Source organism: Leptosomus discolor, chromosome Z, assembly GCF_034619465.1.
Source record: "Leptosomus discolor isolate bLepDis1 chromosome Z, bLepDis1.hap2, whole genome shotgun sequence".
Taxonomy (NCBI): domain Eukaryota; kingdom Metazoa; phylum Chordata; class Aves; order Leptosomiformes; family Leptosomidae; genus Leptosomus; species Leptosomus discolor.
Window position 1 is genome coordinate 66,716,564 of NC_141419.1, and position 23,488 is coordinate 66,740,051.

The window sequence follows — 23,488 nt, forward strand, 5'->3', positions numbered from 1 at the left end:
GTTCCTCAGTTACTGCCTGATGTACACAAGCTTAGGAAAGGTCATTTGGTTCCTAAGTAATGACACATATGAAAGGTACAGTCCATGTGCTAGCACTCACCTGTTCCAACCATTTCTTGGGCTTCCTGTTCTTCTGGTGCACATCAAAGAATAATTTCCATTTAATTTCTTTAAAACCCTTTAGAAGCTTTTTTCTTAATTAACTAGTTCAGTTTAGGGACTTGTCACTGAACAAACAATGAACCCTGCTAAACAGGACTGACCGCAACAATTCCTACTTAAATATAAGACTGGTGGTAGTACCAAGTACCATGCAAATGAGCAAAGTGCCCACCCACTGCTGTCCTATGCTGCAGACAGCTACTAAATACAACAAAAAAGAAAGGTTTTTTGGAGGCTGATGTAAGCTGCAATTTAGAGTCTTCAAAGTTAAGACAGGACTTGGTGAAACCAGTTTAATTCATGAAACGGACTTGTTGGAAAGAGTTGCATTGCTGGTGCAAAACCTGAGGAAAAAGCCAGTACATGTGAGTAGGGTCTAGGCATCGGTTGTCACAATAGGAGAAAATGCATATTTCCTTGAAAGACTTTTCCTCTCTTTCAAGTTTGTCTTCCTTAACTGGTTGTAGTGAAAAGAAATTATGATAGCAAATAGTCTTAGTCTGTTAGCCCCACAGTTTGCATTTTTCTACTGCATGTCTTTAGAGTTGACTAAGAGTACTTGGCAGCTAACTTAATTTATTTTGGAACTTACCCATTCTGATGGGGCTCTGAACCTCGGAAACTATCCACAAAGTTGCAGAACAACATCATCTTCGGCCAAGCAGACAGAAACACCATCGCAAGCAATAGCTTTGTTCTGTTTCATTTTGTGCTTATCTGCAAACCTTCTATAGCTGTCTCTTTTTCAAAGAATACAGGAGCAACATGACAAACTTCCCTCTAAAAGCAAATCCAAACACTGATAGTCACATCTGATTTCAAAAAGTTCATAATTAGATAGACAACCCTCTTCCCAGAGGACTCATTTTTGCCTCTGAGATATCCCTCTAACCTCATCCTCTTTGAGCGGTAACTATCCACCCCAGGCATGCACCAGGGTAACCTGTGTATTAAACAGCAGAAAGATGGCTGCTTCCCCAAACAGTAATGATGTAGCAATCTTACTAGAGAGTTCTAGGACCTACTGTGTTTAATAGGAATCAATTTTTTGTCCTGTAACGTGCTTCTGCCAAAAAACAAAGCTCTGAAAAAGGTGCAAGAAATAGAATTAAAAAGCAATAACCTGTAAAAGCTTAAGAAATCATGAACTCTTCATCTCTATTACAATCAGTTTATGTAGAGAGTAGCAAGCTGGCTTGCATAACTACGTGAAACAAAAATTAACTTAAATTTCGTTCCCATATGCAGACAGCAAATTTAACAAACACAGGGGGTTTTTTATTCACTTTCTACATTTATAGCAATCTAATTTACGAAGATGAAATGTCATAGCCCTATGACTGTTCCTTATATCTGCAACTAAGATACTCCCTGCAGATACAATCTGAGTTTTCCTTCATATCTTTCACAAACTCTGTAGACTGGTTTATTCCTCAAGCACTGGCCCACTCAGTAAGGCTTCCTGAAAGTCAGAAAATACAAATACTCACCATGTATGCCTTTCCAAGGTCTGGTGTGACATTTACAAATGCACATTTATTTTAAAAAAGACTGATACTTAGTTCACTTCTATTTTGGGTTTAGAAATTTTTAAGTCTTGCCTTTGGGGTATGTTTATAGACCTGTGAGACAACAGGAATGCCCAAGAACAGCTTCACTTTCTCTTCTCAAATAGACAAAAAGAGATTATCTCTGATTAAGGCATTTTCTAAATGGATGAAGAAGAATCATTTATGATTATGTATAAGGTGTTTTGTGTGGGTTCCCTAGTGTGCTTGGGATGACTGATCTGTGGAAAGACTGGCCAGCTGTAAAATTTGTATTTATTACTTGCCCTTGCTCTACACAAATTGGAATCAACCTTAACAGTGCTATAACATAGCAAGTGGTAGGACTGTGGAAAGAACATTGTAGAGACGTAGAACTTAATGGGAACAAGCACTTGCAATCAGGGGTATTTATTTTCCATGGTTATTACTCTCAGTTAAGAGCAAAGGTCAGTGCAGTAACTAATAAACATGCTTTGTACACAGGAACAAGTTCTAAATGGAGCTTCCTTGCCCCTTTTTTTTTGTCTGTATTGCTGTAAACAGAAGAATACACAGTTGAGCATGGGACAGCATAACCCAGCAAACCAAAGAGTGTCCAGTGGTAAATATTTTGACTGTATTATAGGCCTAAGAAATAAAAAGCACTCAAACAACCACTGCAGTAAGTATTTTCAAAGAAAAGAGCCTCAATAATAGCTGCAAAATTGCCAAACTATTTTCCTCTATAGCTTTCATACCAGTTTCCGTTCAACCAGCTCTTGATTCATAAGCAGCCTCCTGAAGGACAGAACAAGCTTTCCTGTCCAAGGCTCATGCCACTGGCATTCAGGAGTGGCACCACTTCCTCGGGGGTCTTGCAAGAACAGCCACAAGGACTGCAAAGCTGGCGAATGCCTGGCTTTTAAGTTGTCCTGTGTTTGTAGAGCAGTCAGCTTACTGAACCCCTGTAATACAAGCAAGCTTCGACACCGCCTACTTTACACAAAGCAGATCTACGTATTAAGGAGCTTTTCTGAATGAGCATGATCTTTTCATTATGAGTAACGCAAATATTTCAATTGGCCTCGTAACCGTGTTCCTGTAGGCCATTAACCATTTGGATCGTACAAACAAAATTTGGCAAACTTAGCTTAGAACAATCCCTTGAGAATAACCCTTTGTTCTGCACCTCCGGCCTTCTCGCCCACCACCCCTTCCTTCCCACTTCCCAGCCGGGTGCCAGCCCTTTCCGCTGCCGTTCCGGCACCGCGGGGGCCCCTGCCCGCGCTACCGAGCTGCGGCGGCGGCAACCTCTGCCCTGCCCTCCCCTCTCGTCCCGGCTCTCCTCCCCGCCCCCGCGGCGGGCGGTGCGGGGCCAGCGCGCAGCCCCCCCGCGCCCCCCGCCCCCCTCCGGGGCGGCACAGCCCCAGCTCCAGCCCCGGCCTCCCGCCGTTCGCCTCCCGTCGCCTCGCCTGCTCTCGCGTTCCGCCAGCGCGGGCCGGACGGAGGGAGCCCCCCGCGGCCCGGCCCCCCCGGCGCGGTGGCCATGGGGCCGGGGGCGCTGCCCGCCCTGCTCTCCGCCCTGCTCTGCGCCCTGGCGCTCGTCGGCTGCCCGCGCCCGCAGCCCGCCGACGCCACCGCCCGCCTCGGTGAGTCGCCGCCCCCGCGCCAAGCGGAGGAGCTGCCGGGGGACGGGACGGGAGGGTCGCCCCCAGCCCTGCCGGGCCCCGGTGGGGTCCCCCGGGAGGCGGAGGCCGGGAGGCCCGGCGGGGGCCGAGCGAGGAGCCCAGGGAGCTGCGGGGCCGGAGCCGTGCGCCGGGGCGGAGGGCAACAAGCGAAGTACGCGTCCGCACGTAGCCCGGTCAGGGGTCTCCCGCTTTGAGGTTTTAACTGGAGCTTAGGGTCGAGTTTTCTTCGGCGTCGTGAGACGCTGCGCTGGGTTTGTGCTTTTAGCAGCGGCAAGAGAACAGGCTAAAACGTAAAGTTCGCCTGGGTAAAGCAGTGTCAGACAGAAACTTTCAAGCACTGTTTTTTAGAACATTTTTTAAGGAAATGTCACACCTCTTAAATACATAGATCTAAGAAAGATGCAATGCCACAGGTAGTGATGGTGGAGAATGGTTTACAGTCGTCCCATGGCTAAGGGGGAGGCCGGGCAATAGCGAGTTATGATGGAGAGAAGTGACCAGGCTGGCGAGACGTACTGGTGGACTTCCTTTAGAAACTGGCGTTGCCTGTCATTAACAACCTCAGGAGATAGAGCGCCAGCTGAATTTGTAGGTAGCGCAAAGTTTGGAAGATCTGCCAGCACAAAACAGTTCAGAATACCCACCCCAAGTAGATGACCTTCATCGTTATTCAGTTAGAAATAGCACTAATAGCAACATCAGTGCTATAACTGGTGAGACCATGGATCCGTCTAGCTCTGAGCTTGTCCGACAATGGAGATGCTGAGGGAGGGACGAGGAGACATGTATTCATGTAATCTCCTAGTTTCTGGTAGAGGTACAACAGTACAAAGGGCAAGATTATGCATTTAGAAATTAGCAACATTTTTTTCTGTAAAATTCAGTTTAATGTTTCTTTCAATCACATAGTGATCATAGGGCTGCTGTACAAATAACTTAGCCCCATGAGATGCCTGCTGGGAAGATTCAATTCAATCTCTACATAGAGAAAAGGGCTGATGGGAGGAACAGCTAAGGGGAAATTGCAGAGCATGGCATACTTTGACTGCTAAAGTGAAGGCTGAAGGGACAGAGCTGGTGTTTGTAGTTATTATTGGGAGGGAAGTATCAGAGAGGGCAAATAACTTTGGCCAAACAACTTCTTGGCACAAGGACAAGTGGGAATGAAGAGATCATAATCATGTTGGTATTGGAAGTCTAAGTTAAACATCCTTACTAAAAAAAAAGGTGGGGGCTCGGCATATAAAAGACAATCTATAAATGTTAATGCTAGAAAAAAAAGATTGTAATGTTGGGTGCTATTCTTCCAGTTTATGGAAACATTCAAACTTGTTTTCCTGCCTTCTGCAATTATAGTCTTCATTAAAGAGCACAACAAATTACACTTTTTAGTTGCTGCTTCCTTAGGAAATAATTATTGGAATAGTTACTGTATTACATCACTAGGAAAAGAAAAAATCAAAATAAATTATTTAATGCGCAGTACAACTGATAAAGCCTGGCCTTCTGAACATGTATTCTGCTCTCCTTGTGCATGCTCCCACTGTAAAAATATCATTTCCCCCTTGTCCTGGATAACCTTCCCTGTTTCCGCAGCAATGTACTTAATTCCCATCACCCATGCAGTGCTCTATCCCCAGGTGTGCTCTGCCCTTTCACCTGCGGCTTCTACCCTGCTTTTCCCTTGGTCCTTCAGTATGGACAGTTACCATGTTACTGACCTATGCTGGTCCTGCAGGCAGGTGAAAAAGCAATAGCTTGTCAGGGGGTTGGCACTAGGTGCTTGCAGATTAACCAGCCAGGTGCTGCTGAGGTGGCTGACTGAGGTCTGAACCTGCCCGGACTTCCCTGCGGTGGGACGCTGATAGCCAGATAGAGAGATGTTACCATGGCTTGAAGCCAGCACCTGCGGTGAAAGAGATTAGGAACAGAAAGAAAAAAGGAGCAGACAGCTGGTTGCAAGAAAACAATACTTAAGGAAAATGTGTTCAAATTGTTACTACATCACTCTTGTAAAATAACAAATTCTGTATAAACAGAGATGTGAGCTAAAGGGGTTTTTTAAAGGCACTACAGTGTTTATTTTTACAAAAGCAAGTAACTGTCATCTGGCCTACAAGATTGCATCTTACCTTGTTCATAAACGTGTCTGGCATGCACTTCATGTTCTGCCTTTGAGTACCTAATATACGGGCCACGGAGTAATTTAGATTCTAGATGCTTATCACTACAGATTATGCAAAGGGGAGATGAGAGAAACCAACTTTTTGTTATAGGCCAGTGATATGCGTGCAGCTGTCATCACTAATGCCCAGAAATTGGTATTGTTGTCCAGCAGCACATAGGGAACATAATTAATTGGCTTGAGTAGGAGCCTATTCTTTAGGCTCTTTTCTATCTCACAAAGATATCCCTTGAGACAGGAACATTTCTGGTTTGGTCCACCCTGTCCAGATTTATGGGTCTAGAGAAATACTTTGAAATTTTCCTTTGGAGCTCAAGAGTGCTTTTTAAGATTGGTTGAAGCCATTATGATTTTTGCTCTCTACTTCTCCTGTCACAGAACAATACGTGCAGTAGCCTGTTGCATATGAAAGTAGACATAAAAAGAAATTATAAAATAGCTCTGTGTTAAAAAAAAAAAAAAAAAAAAAAAGCAGCGTCTTTCAGGATAAGCAGAATATGCATATGCTGATCATGAGACCAACAATATGTAGTACTTGATAGAAAACAGCACAGTATAGATTGTTAAACAATCCCAAACTTGCTGAGCTTTCTACATCATTTCTCTATGTCCTTGTTGGGGAATCAGTGCAAAGACCACAGGCAGTAAAAGAAGACTTCAGGCAATTTGAGTATCATACTAATTCTATGTAGTTTTTGCCTTTCAAAGTCCTTATTAGAAGCAAAGAAAAGGCTGTATTTATACTATTCAGTGACCTCACCGCACTCCACGAGGATAAAGCCTCAGTGCTTTATCCTGCTCTTTCTTTGTCTTAGTTTCTTAGTCCTGTTCTTTCTCACCTATTTATATTTTACAAGTACTTTGACACAGCTGTCAACTCTGTCATATCATCAATGAGAATACTATTAGTCATAAAAATAGTAATCCACCAGGTTTGACCTCTTCCAAAAGGATCAGATGACAGCCTAGCAAAAATAGGTTGACTGAACATTTGTGATTATTATACAAGCTTTACTTCTGTTTTCCTAACATTATTTGTATTATTAAAAACTGCTTGAGCTGTAGTGAAATACGTTTTAGACAAATAGTAATACCTATGGCCTTAAAACAGCTGGAACGGAACATCTGACAGATTCTGGTATGGCTGTAGCTATGTAAGAGTAGTTTTTAAATCTTTTCTGTAGAGCTACTGTATTGGCTGTCTTGTACTATCCCAGCTTATAGGTAATGCCTGTTGCCCATTACTGACCTTTATCTTTATTGTCAATGTTCATTAAGATCTTTTGAAATAATATGACATCCTTTCATCCTCTTCCCTTCTGTGCATAAATCTCCGATCGTTTGCTTTTTCAAATAAACACTGACTCAAAAGGAATCTGGAACCTCACAGCAGTAGCTGTCTTCCTTTCTGTTTCAGAAAGCACAAAGTGCATTACTGTTTTTTCTAATAATACACAGATGCTGTGTCATACAAACATACAAGCAGCTTTGCAAAGGAAAAGAACTGATACGTGGCTACCAGTCTTTTAAATTAAAATTAAATTGAATTTCATCAAGAAAATTTCAAGTCCCACGGCATGCCTATATTATCAAGCAGCAAAGAAGTAGCAAGTTTGAGGTCTCATTGCATTTTTCCTTAGAGATGGCTTTCAAGTAGTACCTCATGTCATCTGAGTTCAAGGTGGAGACATGGACTGAGCACAGGACACAGCATGGAGGTGTTGTTAAGTTCAACTCTGAACTTAGTCCTTGCTTATACAAAGAACACATAGTTTTCACCAAGTTCAAGTATTATTCCAGAGAATTTTAGCTGAACTAAAATTATTTATGAACTGGTTTTGTCCTGAATTATTGTAATAGGATTCTACTTTTAGAGAGGTTTGATAGTGGAGTAATGCAGACTCTAAATCCTTTTGTTTAAGAAATTTGTAAATGTTAGTTTCCAAGAATTCAAGATGTAATTAAAAGTATTAGCAATGTTCAAGTAACGATAAGCAATAGCTAAGACAAAGGTCAGTAAGGAGTCAATAAAAGGTAACCTGGCCCAATCATCTTTTTTTTTCCTCTAGCATATTTTCATACTGTCCTAGGTTAAGACTCATTGCTAAGAAGTGGGTCAGGTTACCACCAAGCTCTCCCGTATTTGGTGTCAAGAGGATGGGGCCAGGCTCTTCTGAGTGGTGCCCAGTGACAGGACAAGGGGCAACGGGCACAAACTGGAGCACAGGAACTTCTGCCTGAACATGAAGAAAAACTTTACCCTGAGGGTGGCAGAGCACTTGAACAGGCTGCCCAGAGAGGTTGTGGAGTCTCCTTCTCTGGAGATACTCAAAACCCGTCTGGATGCAGTCCTGTGTGACCTGCTGTAGGTGAACCTGCTTTAGCAGAGGGGTTGGACTAGATGATCTCCAGAGGTCCCTTCCAACACCTGCCATTCTGTAATTAAGTGACTTAACCTCAATCATTAAGGGTCAGTGGCTCTGACCGGTGTGCTTGCTAGTCCTAAAAAAGTGAGGTGCTGCAGCACTGCTAGCTCAAGTGAGGCGGTGCAGGTGAAGCTCTTCAAAGTTCAGGTATACTGGGATGAGAGGTGCATGTGGAGGTCCTCTTGGCAATACAGTTCCTGACTCTAGACACTGGTTTACCTTCCTTCTCATCAAGTCCATTTATGTCTATGTTCCCCAAAAATATGTCTTCCTCACTTGAAACCAAGGCACCTCTTCGTTTGGTTCTCCACCCTGTTCTTCAGTGGTGGAGAAACCAAGACCTTCAGGGACTAGGATCATCATTGTCTTCTGTTCCAAAGATTTTCTGGTTTACAAGTGTCAGTGGAAGAAATAATATATTCACAGCATTCAAAGTCTTGAATTCATAAAACTTCAATGTACTGGAGATACCAGAGGTACTGTTGAAGATTTTCCATCAGTTACTGATGTATTTTACCATGGAGACTGGCCTCTGGGCATGAGAAATTAGGTTTTTTTCATTCAGATGTAATTACAGTCTTCCCAAAAGAGGTGAATACTGATGCTGTCAGTTGTGACAGATTTTTATTGCAATGATCATTAAGTACTGAAAATCACCTTTTTGATGTCAGCCACACAGGCTGAAGTTAGAATAAATATAACTTGTGCTGCACCTGAACTGCTGAACCTTGAGCCATATAACTGATTGGACTAAACTTTTAAAGTAAGGTTCAATATTAAGGATATATTTTTTTGCCTTTTGATAGTGTTCTCTTTTAGGCAGCAGAATAGACCCTTGTATAAATTGGTTTAGTGCCATTCTGTGCAACCACTGCTTTTTGTTTCAGTAAAAGTACTAAATTGTTCCTACTGCAGTCTATGCACCAAGCTCTCAGGCTGAAATTCTCATCGGGCACCTTTTTTCTGGCCTGCAGAGGTTGCAATCTAGTCACTTTGCATATGCAAACCATTATCACAAACGCTTCCCTTCTTTTGTCCCCTCTGTCCTCAGAATGCTGCTGTGATATAGCATGATATGTACAACACAGCACCTTTAAAAAAATCCCCAAATTTTCCTACCACTCCTCTGATCTCCCCCCCATATTCAGGCCTGAATTTCACTAAAATTCAAGCTGAGCAGGGCCCTTCTCGCACAGCCTGTGCACAAACGGAGGTAACTGCCTGCTTAACGCTGCAGCCAGTCTTCTGTTTGCCATCTGCCTCCTTCAGATGCTTTTGTTCTCATCTGCATAAGAAAATGGTTTGAATTACTGTAGAACAAATAATTGCTTCTAACAGTAGCATCTTAGGTGGGTGAATCATGCCTGTGTACTTTCAGGTCACTGATTTAAGCTAACACACCTTCATTTTTATTTTAGTTGTCTAGGATTCAACAAAGGATCAGTTGCACAGCTAAGTAGATGAGTGATCACTTAAGTAACTCTCTCACTTCTGTCTGCCCATAGTATGTTTGAATTATCCTACAACTAACTAGATTAAGCTGAAGCTGAAAATGACAGTTTTCCAAAATAAGTCTCCATACAAACAACTTTTCTGAAATAATGTCTAAAGTAGCTCCTTTGATTCTTTCATTTGTTGGGGTTTTTTTACGTAAATAAACCTATACCACACATACACTTTGTAACACTGAATTACTAACTCGTTTGGCTACAATCAAAAAGCAGAGATACGCTGTCCTGACACTACTTCTCAGTCATGGCCACATGCTGCAGAAGACCCTGCTGTAGAGGGAACAGTAGTGGCAGGTTTTGGAAGTGCCCCGGCTGGATACATGTTGTCCTCGGTCGTGTATGCTGCAGGGCAGGATAAGTAGAACTGGGGAAGTGTTTCAGTGCATGAATCTGTGGCCACCTGTCTGATACACGCAAAAGGTTGATCCACATCCACCTTGAAAACTGCATGCAGACTTCTGCCATCTGTCTTGATGAGTGTCGTCAGGTTGAGTGAAATGTATCAAGAGCACACAGAAATATTTCAGTAACTTGATGTTTTAATTGCAGTGTAACTTTTTGTTATTTTACCCAAACTTGTAACAGGAACTAAAGGGCTGGACTAACATCTGTGGGCAGTCTGTGCTTTGAATCAGGAATTAACTTTATTATTTTGTGTTGCTAATACTATCTTAGCTTCCCTTTTTGAAATATGTTTTTGGTTCCCCATGGCATGTAAATACGTGCTTATTAATCTTAATACTTTCTTCTTTTTCAGACTCTCCATATAACAGCAGCATACCACAGATCAGAAGTTTTGTGCTATCTTTTCTAAGTCATCAGGATGACCCTATACCTACTGAAGGTGATACTGAAAATGACGTGGAAGTTGGATCAGGAGCCACCAATCAAACTGGATCGTTCCTACGTGAACAACGAACAGTCTCAGTGCAAACGGCAAGATACCTCACTAGTCCATGGCTGACACGTTTTATTCCTTCAGTTTACACCTTAGTGCTTGTGCTGAGTCTCCCTTTGAACATTACAGCAATACTTGTGTTTCTGAAAAAAATGAAAATTGAAAAGCCAGCTGTAGTATACATGCTAAATTTGGCCCTTGCAGATGTGCTGTTTGTAAGCGTGCTTCCTTTTAAGATTGTTTATCACTTTTCTGGAAACGATTGGGGTTTTGGACCTCAAATGTGCCGTTTTGTCACTGCTGCCTTCTACTGTAACATGTACTGTTCAATAATGCTTATGACAAGCATAAGCTTTGATCGCTTCTTAGCAGTGGTGTATCCCATGCAGTCTCTTGGGTGGCGTACATTAACACGTGCCTCGCTGATTTGTTTCATTATATGGCTTGTAGCAATAACTGGGGTTATACCTTTCCTTATCAGAGAGCAAACGATGGAAATACCCAAGTTAAATATAACTACTTGCCATGATGTGCTAAGAGAATCTGAACTTCACGGCTATTACCTCCACTTCTTCTCCATCTTCTCTTCTGTGTTTTTTGTAGTGCCATTTATAATTTCTACTGTGTGTTACATCAGTATCATTCGGTGTCTTAGTTCTTCTACCATTGTTGCAAAACAAAATAAGAAGACACGTGCCTTGCTCTTGTGTGTGGCTGTTTTTTCTGTTTTTGTTATTTGCTTTGGACCAACGAATGTCCTCCTATTAATTCATTATATCCATTTTTCTTATGACAACAGCTTAGAGTATCTCTACTTTGCCTATCTACTCTGTGTGTGTATCAGCAGCGTTAGCTGTTGCATTGACCCTTTTATTTACTACTATGCTTCTTCTCAGTATCAGAGGCAACTTTTCAGTCTCTTCAATTGTAAAAAGACTTTTGATCCTAACAGTAGCAGTAGCAGTGGCCAGTCGGTGTCTACCACTAGTAGAAGGGCTACGTGCTCTACTAATGTGAATAACAGTGTCTATAGGAAATTACTAGCAATCCATTGAGATAACGTGTCTTACACATGCTTCATTTTTAGACAATGTCAGACAAAACGAAGACTGTATTATATCCAAGAAATGCAAAACCTTAAACCACATTGTTGTTCAAATGTAGTTCTATGGATTTATTATAGTAATGCACAGTTCAAATTATAACTCTGTTTATGTGTATATATATATATAGTATATGTAAATAGGTTAATGTAGAGGGGAAAAGTAATTTCTTAATAAGAGTCATTGAGTTTTTTCAAATAAACTCCATTTTTTCAGACAAACCCTTTCCATTGTTAGTTCAGTTCACTGCAGACATTTTATGAAATCCCATTTTAGGATTTTGAACTGTATCACGTTGATTAAATTCTTATTTATGGAACCACTCTATCCATCCAGCACTTACTGAAGAAAATGAAAATACCTTTCTGGGCTTTTTTTTTTTTTTCCTATTTGTCATTATTTCTGGAAGTCTCTGTAAACTTCCATTTTCTTAGCATTGTTTTGCATCTTAGGCACTGAAACTGTTTATTTTATGTTTTTATGTATTCCACTTCAAAACAGTCTATGCGTTTAGGAATGTGAGCAACTGAAAAGCAGCTATCGATTGGTGCAGTGTGTCAGGGAAGATAATGCTCAGCAGCTAGAATTAAGTATTCTTTTGGCATTCCTACCATTAGTGTATGCTAGGCATCTTGGTTAGGAATGTGGTATTTTTCACAATTAATTTCACAAAATCAATGTTGAATGACTCTCCAGAAAATATACTGAAAAAGCTGTATTCATCATCTTGTGCAGTTTGCAAACGTGTGCTTTTGTGCATGCGATTAATCATCATACATGTGTTTAGGACTTGGAAATATCCTTTATCCCTGCTAAGTCTGGATGGTTTTTATTTTTACATTGTATCCACGTCTACTAAAATTGCTGTCATGTAGAGCCCAACAGCTAACTTCATTCTGTGCAGCATTCTTTTACTGCAAGGGGCACTAAAGCCAAATAACAGGAATTCAGTTTTAGAAACGAGCATGTATAATAGGACTGTATATAAAATGGAAACTAAATTAAGGAAGAATTTGGTTAATGAAGGATTTGCCATAGGATTCTGCCGAGAAGTACAGGAATGGATAGAAGCTGTCTTCAGTCCAGCACAAGTGACAGGAAACCTAATCTTTTTGCATGCAGTATGACAATGAGAAACTTCTTTCTAACCATGATTTCTTGTCAGTTTGTGTCTGTTCCTTAACGGACTTGAGCATAATTAAGTGTTTCATTACCAGGGTCTCTCTAGATTTTTGTTCTCAAGTATTTGCCACTTTTTAAGTACATGAGCACTAAAAATATATGTATATGTAACTTGTAGGGCTAAAACCACACAAATGTTTACCAGACATACTCAGTTACATTCTTATTTTGTTTAATAGCATATTGGGGGTGGTTTTGGTTTTCAGCACAATCTCAACTCATCTTAAAACTACAAACATCCACTTCTTGCTGGTAGAAAATACTACCTCTGTATTTTCTATAGTTACAGGCTGGGGAACTGCTTTTCAGATCTATTACATAGTTGGGATTTGTTTCAATGTCATATTTTCTTTCACAACAGTGATTTATTTTTAGGTAGCCAAAAGAGACCATTTAGTCTGCTTTGCAAGGGGCAGTACTACATGCTAGGAGAAAGGAAATGTACATTGAAAAGAGCTCAGCAATCATAGCAATTGTTTACTTTGTTTGAAAAAATGAGAGGGGTGCACGCAACTGTTCATGCTCATGGCTAAAGGCATCAACAAAGGTCCCGAGTAAGAATGACTAAAAAGATTTTATGCATGCTTGTAAACCAGTATCCCATCTCTGCCACATACACTGCTAAAGTTCAGGCTGGGTTTGCTGATGATTCCAGCTTGCATGCAAATGAAAAAAACAAAATCAAAACAAAACCCACAAAACAAAACAAAAAAACACCACAGAAAAGGCAGTTACAGCACAGAACCCTTAAACAAAAAAGACTCACAAACCTAAGTAGACTTCTTGATAACTAGCTAAAGTGATGAAGTTGCCTTTGGAAAGTATTTTTATGTTGCATAAGCATGTTTGACAACATGTCACTTGACAGGTGTGAGGGGACATACAAACTTTACATAAAGTTCAACAAGGCCAAGTGCAAGGTCCTCCACGTGGGTTGGGGCAACCCTCAGTATCAATACAGGCTGGGGGCTGAAGGGATTGAGAGCAGCTCTGCTGAGAAGGACTTGGGGATGTTGGTGGATAAAAAGCTGGACATGAGCCAGCAATGTGCACTCGCAGCCCAGAAAGCAAATCATTGCACTTTGGGCTGCATCCAGAAAAGTGTGGCCAGGTCAAGGGAGGTGATTCTCCCCCTCTACTCTGCTCTCATGAGACCCCACCTGAAGTTCTGTGTCCAGCTCTGGGACCTCCAGCACAAGAAAGATGCAGACCTGCTCAAGTGGGTCCAGAGGGCCATGAAAATGATCGGAAGGATGGAACACCTCTCCTATGAGGACAGGCTGAGAGAGTTGGGGTTGTGTAGCCTGAAGGGAGAAGGCTCTGAGGAGACCTTACCACAGCCGTCCAATACCCCCCACCAAAGTTGGCTTATAAGAAAGACAGATGGAGACTTTTTACGAGGGCCTGCAGCGACAGGACATGGGGTAATGATTCCGTACTGAAAGAAAGTAGGTTAACATCAGATATAAGGAAGATTTACCACAATAAGGGTGGTGAGGCACTGGAACAGGTTCCCCAGTGAAGTGGGTGCCCCAACCCCAGAATTGTTCAAGGTTAGGCTGGATGGGGCTCTGAGCAACCTGGTCTAGTGGAAGGTATCCGTGCTTATTGCCTGGGGGTTGGACTAGATGATGTTCGAAGGTCCCTTCCACACAAACCACTCAATGATACATGCGTAAGTATCCTACTCATACTGATGCTCTGCAAGTGCTTATAGCCAGCCTCTTGCTAGCCTGCAAATGCGTATTTCTGCTACGTATGGAGAGGTGATTAACAAGCTAACTACCACACAGCATAATACTTGCTAAATCATAGAGCAAATCCACCTTTTCAGAGCAAATTAAGCATTAACAGTTACTCCTTTTTTTAAGCTCCTACAGGTAGTGTCACACCTTTGCTTTCTGCTTATATTTTGTTGAGCCTGATAAGATTGCAAAAATAAGCAACCTGCTACGTGACTAGAGGAGTCTCATACCAAGGCAATGGCAGCTCAACTCTTACTGAATTTGGCATTTCTGCGCCACTGCTCAGTTGGAACCTGCTGCAGTTCTCAGTGTCTGCTTTTGCTGCTGTACTTGAAGAAAGGCAAGACCTGCTCAAGCAGCATCAGTTTATGGAGCAAACCTCAGAGAGCATTTGCAAAACAGATTATAACTGCTGAGCATGACCATGCAGCAAAGCATAATGCAGTAGCCTTTTGAGGAAACTGAATCAAAAAAGTACTGCAATTTAGACTGACATGCTTAAGCAAACAGGAAGAGCTAACCATCTCTTCATGCTTGATGCACCCTTGCACTGCTAGCTGGGAACAGCTTGTTTCAGGAGGAAGGGGAAGGAGTGCAAATCTAACCAAAAGAAATGAAACAAATAGATGTGAAATGCTGTTTCACCCATATTGTCTCCTCATTCTTTCATTTTCTTTCATAATGTTTGGGTTAAGCTGCATAATTTTCTGTACGAAGCAAGCTAACAAACTTGTGGCAAATAACACTGGGAGATGACAAGGTGCCAGGCACTAAAAAAATGCGTGAGAAAGCTTGTTGATGTTCCAGATATTGCCAATGTGGCAATATTGGCAGGGGAAAGATTTGTACTCAGTGTGGTTTCTGTTCGCAAAACATCTCATATAGTGGCTGTCATTGGTATAACTTATTTCACAGGGGAAGGTTTGCTTAATTTAGCATGGCAAGTATTTTGCAGGGATTGGTGCATTTGCACTAGAAGCATTTTATCAGTTAATGCCAAGCATGCATCTGACTTACAGCCCGCTCCCTGCAGCTTGACTACACACAAAGTATGATCTGCTGGCTGTTAGTGCTGTTTTCCAATTTAGTTGAACCCTAGCCAGCAATGTGGGTATGGCTGCAAAGTGTGTTCATGATGGTTTTGCATCAGGCAAACTGGATGAGATCACTGGATCTCTCCCTACTTGAGCTAGGATCCAGAAATCGAAAGAGAATATGAGCTGGCTAGTAGATCATCAGCTGTGGCTCCACACCAGAGCTCTCCAAGAGCTGGGAGAGGAAGGAGAAGGGGCCTAGTGTGCCAGGTGCAATATTTAAAAAAGACTAAGGCCTTTTTTTAATTGATAATTTTTTTTTTATCTGATTACACTTTGATCTTGCAAGATTCTGAGCAAATTAAAAAATTAATGAGACCTTTCACACCTTTAAAATTAGTGACCCACATTAGTGCTTTTTCATGGCAGTTTGCATTTTGCAAGGGCTATAGAAATGGTCTAGTGATAGCTAACACAGCTAGAGAAGCCGAACAAATACCATGCTATAATCCAAGTCAACACTAGAGAGCATTAAAATAACTAGGTATGGCTGTTGTAATTTGGCTTGTTAGGAAGGAGAACATTAGGAACCAGATCTGAATATCATGCTAAACTGCAAAACACTGATTAGCCCTCTAAACAAGCACGGATTTGAAAAAGTATTGCAATTATGTTGGAAATGTGGGTGACTTTATTTTAAACAGAACCCGTAAAAAGGTTCAGCAAAGTTTTGAGGAATATTTTTTCTTACCTTTGTGCTACCAGCCTTATAATAGTGGTGCCTGTAGCACCACAAACAAGGCTCCTTCCTCAAAAAGCAAGATCTGACATTTAAAGCATGGCACTAAGCTCAAATGCATTGCACACAGTAATGTAACTCCATCAAGGTCAGAGCTGATGAAGTCAGTCTACAATGAAAATCTGGCTTGGTGTTCCCTCACCAAAATAAAAATTAATGACATTGAGTCAAATTCATCTTCATTCCATGGTAAGCCTGGGAAAATCACTGTCCTTGCCTTTGTTTGATCAGTTTTGGGTTTTCTGTTAGGAATTTGGTGTCTTTGTGTTTTTTTTTTTTTTTGTGCTGCACTATTACGTACTAGAGGCAGCAATCATTAAGAAGTTCTCACATACAATTTTTCATCCTCATGGACGGTGCAGTGTGTGCCCAGACAGGAGTGAAGGCAGTGCCACAGGGCCTGGTCACAGGGCTCTCTCAGTTTATCCTCCCGTGGGGCTCACAGCCTGCTTACGCTGGCTTGCCATATTTCTCCCTTCAACTCAGCTAGAGATGGCAAGCAGGACATTGCTGCTTCCCTCAGAAGTCTGAACACAAAAAAGGAAAATAATTGAATAGCCAGATTATCTAGAAATATTTTGTCACTGTTGTCTCCTTATAGTTTGTTTGGTTTTTTTTTTTCTGTTTTAAGAGACAGGCTTCTCTAAAGGTATACCATTTTTCTTTAGCCCAGCTGATACATTGTGGAGGGGGGAAAAAAAAGACAATGTTCTGGATACTTTAAACCATTCTTGGTAGCTTTCCAGGTTTGTATTTTCTTATCTTAGTTTCTAAATTAAGGTCAGTAGTGCAGCAGACTCGGTACAACTGACATTTTCTGTTCAAGCAGTGAAAATATTTCCTAACTTGAAAATCGGTCATCAAAAGCTATTGCTATTTTGAGCAAAATATTTTATCCTTGCTTGATCACAGTATCTCCTCTTTGTACTCTAATGAAATAAGATTTTTTTTTCTCTTTCCTCATCCCTCTCCTTCCGGACTAGCATGTAAAAACAAACAAAGCAAAGAGTAGCATGAAGGAGAAGCCACTTCTCAGTTCAGTGTTATTTTTTGACAGTGGGGCTAAACCTGATGTCTGTAGAAGCATTGCCCAGAGATGAGGGTTACAGTTCTCCTATGAATAAAGGTGAAACTCTACAAAGATATTAACAGTGTCTTCTTTTAAATTTTTGCTTGCTTAGCCAGGTGCTTAAGGGAGATAGGAACCTGTAGTTGCTGGGTACTGATACCGGACTGTAAATGGGATTTTAAATTTTCTTTAATTGTCATGACTTTCAAAACCATTAAAGAAAGTCCAATCTATTCTTGCAAAACTAGCGAGATGCTTATCAGCAGCACAGGCAGACAATTTCCAGCTACACTGAAAGCTTTGTGTACCCAGCACAGCATTATCTCCCCAAGCACAGGCTGGGGGACTGCTGGGATGGCAGTGTGTGCCTCTGCGGCTGTGGCTTTGCTCTTCCTGCCCTCCCAGCCTGAAAAGCACAGGGACAGCCATGCCTGAGGGTGCTTGGGCCAGGCAGAGCTTGGGCTTCCTCTGGCATAAGCAGGGCAAGGATTTTTGCCACCCTCATTGATAGGCAGGTGCCAGCCCTGCCTGTGCCACAAACCAGGAACAGTTCTTGAGTTTTACAATACTTCATTAAGACTTAGCCACCTCTGGTGAGAGGAAACAGGACTTAGCTTAATGAGACAGCAAATGAGGTTCTCCTGCCTAAAATCACGCCTATGTGAGTGACCTTGGAGAGGCTAATTCAGGACTTTCCTTTGCCTAAGGAATAACCTCTCTTGGTCATGGTACCAAAGAAAAAAGCCTTATTGCCTCCAGCTTTCCTCCAGCATCTCATCTTCCTGCATGACCACTGTGCAAACAGCCCAGGTTTACTCCTAACAGGAACAACTTGCATCAGACCTTACAATGAGGGAGGAGGAGGAAGTAGCTACATGAGGAGGCTGGGACCATGGAACTAGGGGTGGCATCACCCTTGGATTAGTGAACTGGAACACCATTTCCACTGGCCAGGGACCTGCAAGCACGTGGGGTTACAGAGAAATCTTGCCAAATGCTGCTGATGTGCAAGGCGCAGCCACCCTGGAGCGTATGCAAGACGGGAACCCACCCTGACAGCCCCATGCCCAGTATGTATATGTGTGTGTATATGTGTAAGTGTATGTATTAATCACTATTCAGAGTTCTATTTTAATCCATTGCTGTAACTGTGACAACTGCACTATCGACCAGGCATTTCCTGTATTCCTTCCTCAAATACAGAAACCAGATGTTTTATGAGCCATAACCAGAGCTGATCACTTTTCATAATGACACTGATAAAGACATCCAGCCCCACAGACTAAAACCAGGGCTTCTCTAGCAAACCGTGCGTTGCATTCTGCAGCTATGAGACAGCACGCAACAAAAGAAAGAAATTGTAAGGATGACCTTCCAACGTAGCTCACTAGGAACAAATATCACACAGAAAAACATCTGGAGCTTGCTTTTATAGGCAAAGTTGAAATATGTGTGAGGGTCCTTGCAGGTGGAGGTAGCTCCTTAAACTCATCAAACAAATGGGACAAAAGTAGGGACAAATAGCATTGCTGTCCTTTGTCTAAGAGTTTGCTTAGAGTTTTTTTTACCCTTGCTTCTTGTGTTGGGCAAGAACCTACTATAATTGTAACATATTTTGACTGCAGCATAGTAAGGACAGCTCGATTTGCACTATGACCAGGGCAGCTTGTTATCATAGCCCTAGTTTTATAACCAGCTTTCTGCATACAGTACATTTGCTGCCTTTTCTAAAACTCTACTGGATGCTGTGAGCAGTTCATCTGGAAATGTCCAAATGATGAAGCTGGATGTTTACTGTGGCAACTCTGTTCATTGCACTAAACATTTTAATTGCACAAAGATTGAAGGCATTAGCTAGAGAATAGTAGGGCCCTCTTTCTCTGCTCACAGCTCTTGTTGTTGTGTAGTCAGTGTTCAACCCAGAAGAGCAATCTAGGCTTTGTTGACGAGGTTTCTGTTGGAGTCACCACTGACACATTTTGCACCTATCTTGGTTTTGGTATCATGGGCTTCTGTGTAGGGTGTAGAAGCCAGGTCTATGAAGTATAACTGCTTCTTTAAAGACAACTTGTTACACCCTGCTATTTCAGAAATGCTTACTCTGTAATAGCTACTGTAAAATTCACTGCCAGGTAGAAAGCATGACTTCATAACCATGCAAAAACGAAGATATTTTGCAGGTTACTTCCTTCCACATGTTATTCTTGTGCTTCTTGTCATTGTATTATGGCTCCACAAATATTCAGGCCTGAGAAAACCTGATAGTAGAGAAATGCTGTCTACCAGTTCATAAAATAAATGTACCTTTTGATCTAAATTGAGGACATGGTAATCATCAATAACCATGAGACTGACACCGTTTCACTAGCTTTCACCACTGCATTCAAGGGATTTTCCCTTCTTTCCCCTGTCTTGGGCAGGACTTTTACCTGTTGAAGGTCTGCTTTGCTTTTAACCATGTGCTAAAGTGCAGCTCTTGCACGTTTCTCAATTGGTACCACAAACAGACTCTCCTCTTACTTAAATGCACAGACCCTGGGAGGCCTCTCCCCAAGTCAGAGCCCATCTTAGTGTGCTGCATACATTGAAAAGTCTCTCCACAATCAGGGTGAAAGGAAAAAACCAAGAGTGCCTCTGCTGATGGGAGAGGTTTAATTATTTTGCCCATTCCCACTGAAGTTTCTGGAAGCATCCAAGATACCTAAAGAGGAAAGCCCTTAGGGCTCCGTCCAAAAGAGAAGCCTCTCTTTGACTGTCACCATACACTTGCTATGGGGACCCCTGTTCTGCCTCTTCTCTTTCATCATGTGCTCGGGATGCACACAGGAGCACAATTTCCTAAGAAGCTCTCCTGTCTTCAAATGCTGTAGAGACAAGTCCACATTCACAATTCTGTCCTTATTTTATCATCTAGCCAAATATCGATGAACTTGTCTCTGTTCTAATAGTGCTGTTACCCAGAACACATGCAAAATAAGTGGCTTACTCAGTCTACTGTGTAACGGAAGTTCTCCTAATGAGTCAGAAAAGCTACCACTCACATGTATGGTAATGGTAACACACCAAAGTTATGAAAGCCATGAAAACCTTTTCCTCTAACAAGTGCTTAGTCACCCCAGTTCTATCCATGTTGATTCCTGGTTTTGGAGCCCAGCTTATTTAGAAATGTCTAATTGCCAACAAGACAATAAATGGATCCATAGCTAGATACGTGCTTTCAGCAGGGTCAGAAATCACTCAGTCTTGTTATAGCCAAAGGATAGGTTCAGCTATTCCATTTCTGTAGTCTGTATGGCAACAAGAAGCACAGAGGAACAAAGTTAGGAGACATATGAGGTCACAAAGACTATTCTGGCACCTCATGGCAATATACCCATTTCAGCAATTATGGAGTGTAGAAGAACAGTAAAGTTCATGACAAGAAACAGGATAGAAGGAAGGCTCTTCAGGAAAGCATTTGCCTATTGCATTGCCACAAGACAGGATCGGCTGTCCCTATATCACTCCTCATTGATGCTTGCCTAACCTGTTTCCAGAAGCCTTCAGTAATGGAGACTCCACAACCACCCTCAGCATCTGATGCTGGACTGTTTATTTTCTTTCCTTTTTTGGTTGCTTTTTTTTTTTTTTCTTCCCCACTTATCTTTTGTGTATGTAAAGATTTCTACTGGTCTCCTTTGAAGTTTAAATAAACAATCCCCATCCTTTCAAACTGTCTTCAATAGATTGTTCTTTAGATCTTGCATTCTTCTTCCCTTTCCTGAAACATGGTGCTGACACCATACTCCAGCTGAGGCTTCATTGATGCTAAATACATTGATGTGGTTCATTTTCCAGTATATGCTCTTCTTCCTACACCTAGTATGGTGTTTGTCTTTTTATTTTTGCAATGGCACGACATAGCTCACTGATAATCAGCTTTTGTTCCTCTGCATTCCACTCTGAAGATGATGCTAACTGGGACTTGGATGCTCAGTGGGGGAAGAACTGGTTCAGTATAGACAGCCCTTTTGATAAGGAGCTCTGTAGCCTAACCAAGTTTCTTATGTAAAGTGTGGGAAATCCAGCTGTAGCAGGATCCAGACCCAAATTAATCATCAGTTACACAGATTTTCTTAATTTACCTGCCTTAAAGGAAAGCCAGTAGACAGTAGTCTGTAACAGCCTCCTTGTGTATTGTCAGAAATTGAACAGAGGAACCAAACTATTGCCTACCAGCAAAAGCTAGTTATTTAATTTCTCTGCCTTGCCATTCTACTTGTGACAACAGGGAATAGTATTATTTGGACTAAGACATTTTTACTGCTGTAACTGTATTATAGCTCCTTCATACAATACCGCTACTTCCAGCAGCCACTACATTAATCAGACTGAACACACCACAGGCTTAAAAATAGTGGTGGGAAAAAAGTGGTGAGAAAACTTACACTGTATCTTAACTGACTAATTAAAATATCTTAATCTTTATGTTTGGGTTTAACATTTCACAAGCATTAAATGACCTGCATTAAAAAATCTTATGCTGAAAGTCAGAGTTCTGTCCCTTTGAACTCCTGGGAGATCGACAGACTGTTCAGGGTCTGGATGCATAAACTGGAGCTACTGTTCACGCTTTTCCTTTTTTTGTTCTCTAAGAATCATATTCAGGCTTATGTTTCCCAGTCAGATTCAAAAGTCTATCCTTTCTTTTTTTAAAACCAGTTCTAGTCATAACTGGTCACTCTAGTTAAGTACATGATGAAATGAGATCCATTTAATCACCCAAAATATTCCATCCCAATTTTTATCATGTTGTATATCAGAATTTAGTAATGCAAGGTTTTTCTGAATTATCTGAAAGCTAGTGTTTTTATTTTGTGAAGGACTTTGAGATAAATGTCTTCCAATTTCAGCACAATAAAATAGCCTTTTCAAGTCCTTTGAAAGCAATTAATAGCTAAGATGTGTGCCACTTAATCCATAAGTCTCAGTTCCTTAGAGGCCAATGTCAGCAAAGAACCAAGTGTGCTATTTTCACCCCTTGACAGTTAGGAAAAACTCCCATTAGCCAGTTTCTCAATCCCTATTTCAAACACAGTATGATGAATTGGGAACATATGGACTGCAGGAAATGCAGATGATGACAGAAACTATCCATTAACATCCACTGAAATCTTACATTGGTTATGACAAAAACAGTGATATAGTAAACCATTCTGAGGAATAACACTATCTACAAAAGACTGTTCTTTTAAATCAAAAAATTTACAAATATAAATAAAAGAACTGCCTATCACAGAATCATTTAGGTTGGAAAAGACCCTTTAAGATCATTGAGTCCAACTGTTAACCTAACACTGCCAAGTCTGCCACTAAACCATGTCCCTAAGTACCACATACACACATCTTTTAAATACCTCCAGGGTATAAATACGTCCACCACTTCCCTGGGCAGCCTGTTCCAATGCTTGATAACACTTCGGAAAAGAAATTTTTCCTAATGTCCAATCTAAACCTCCCCTAGTGCAACTTGAGACCATTTCCTCTTGTCCTGCCGCTTATTACCTGGGAGAAGAATCTAACACCCACCTCACTACCACCTCCTTTCAGGCAGTTGTAGAGAGCGATAAGGTCTCCCCTCAGCCTCCTCCTCTCCAGGCTGAACAGGCCCAGTTCCCTCAACCGCTCCTCATCAGACCTGTTCTCCAGACCCTTCACCAGCCCTTTCATTGCCCTTCTCTGGACACGCTCCAGCACCTCCATGTCCTCCTGGTAGGCAGGGGCTCAAAACAGTATTTGAGGTGCGGCCTCACCAGTGCCCAGTACAGGGGCATGATCACCTCCCTGCTCCTGCTGGCCACACTATTGCTGATACAGGCCAGGATGCTGTTGGCCTTCTTGGCCACCTGGGCACACTGCCGGCTCATGTTCAGCCACCTGTTGACCAGCACCCCCAGGTCCTTTTCTGCCGGGCAGCTTTCCAGCCACTCCTCCCCAAGCCTGTAGCGCTGCCTGGGGTTGTTGTGACCCAAGTGCAGGACCCAGCACTTGGACTTGTTAAACTTCACACAACTGGCCTCAGCCCATCAATCCAGCCTGTCCAGGTCCCTCTGCAGAGCCTTCCTACCCTTGAGCAGATCAACACTCCCACCCAGTTTAGTGTCATCTGCAAACTTAC

At 41.9% G+C, this 23,488-nt stretch overlaps 1 protein-coding gene across 1 annotated transcript; it reads left to right on the top strand.

The window, feature by feature from the left end:
* The first annotated feature begins 3,237 nt into the window (after nucleotides 1-3,237).
* Nucleotides 3,238-11,576, top strand: F2R (coagulation factor II thrombin receptor). Its single transcript, XM_086479817.1, has 2 exons — nucleotides 3,238-3,340; nucleotides 10,259-11,576. Exons 1-2 carry the CDS (start codon nucleotides 3,238-3,240, stop codon nucleotides 11,452-11,454), a joined length of 1,299 nt encoding a protein of 432 aa, XP_086335943.1. The 3' UTR covers nucleotides 11,455-11,576.
* Nucleotides 11,577-23,488: the final 11,912 nt, after the last annotated feature.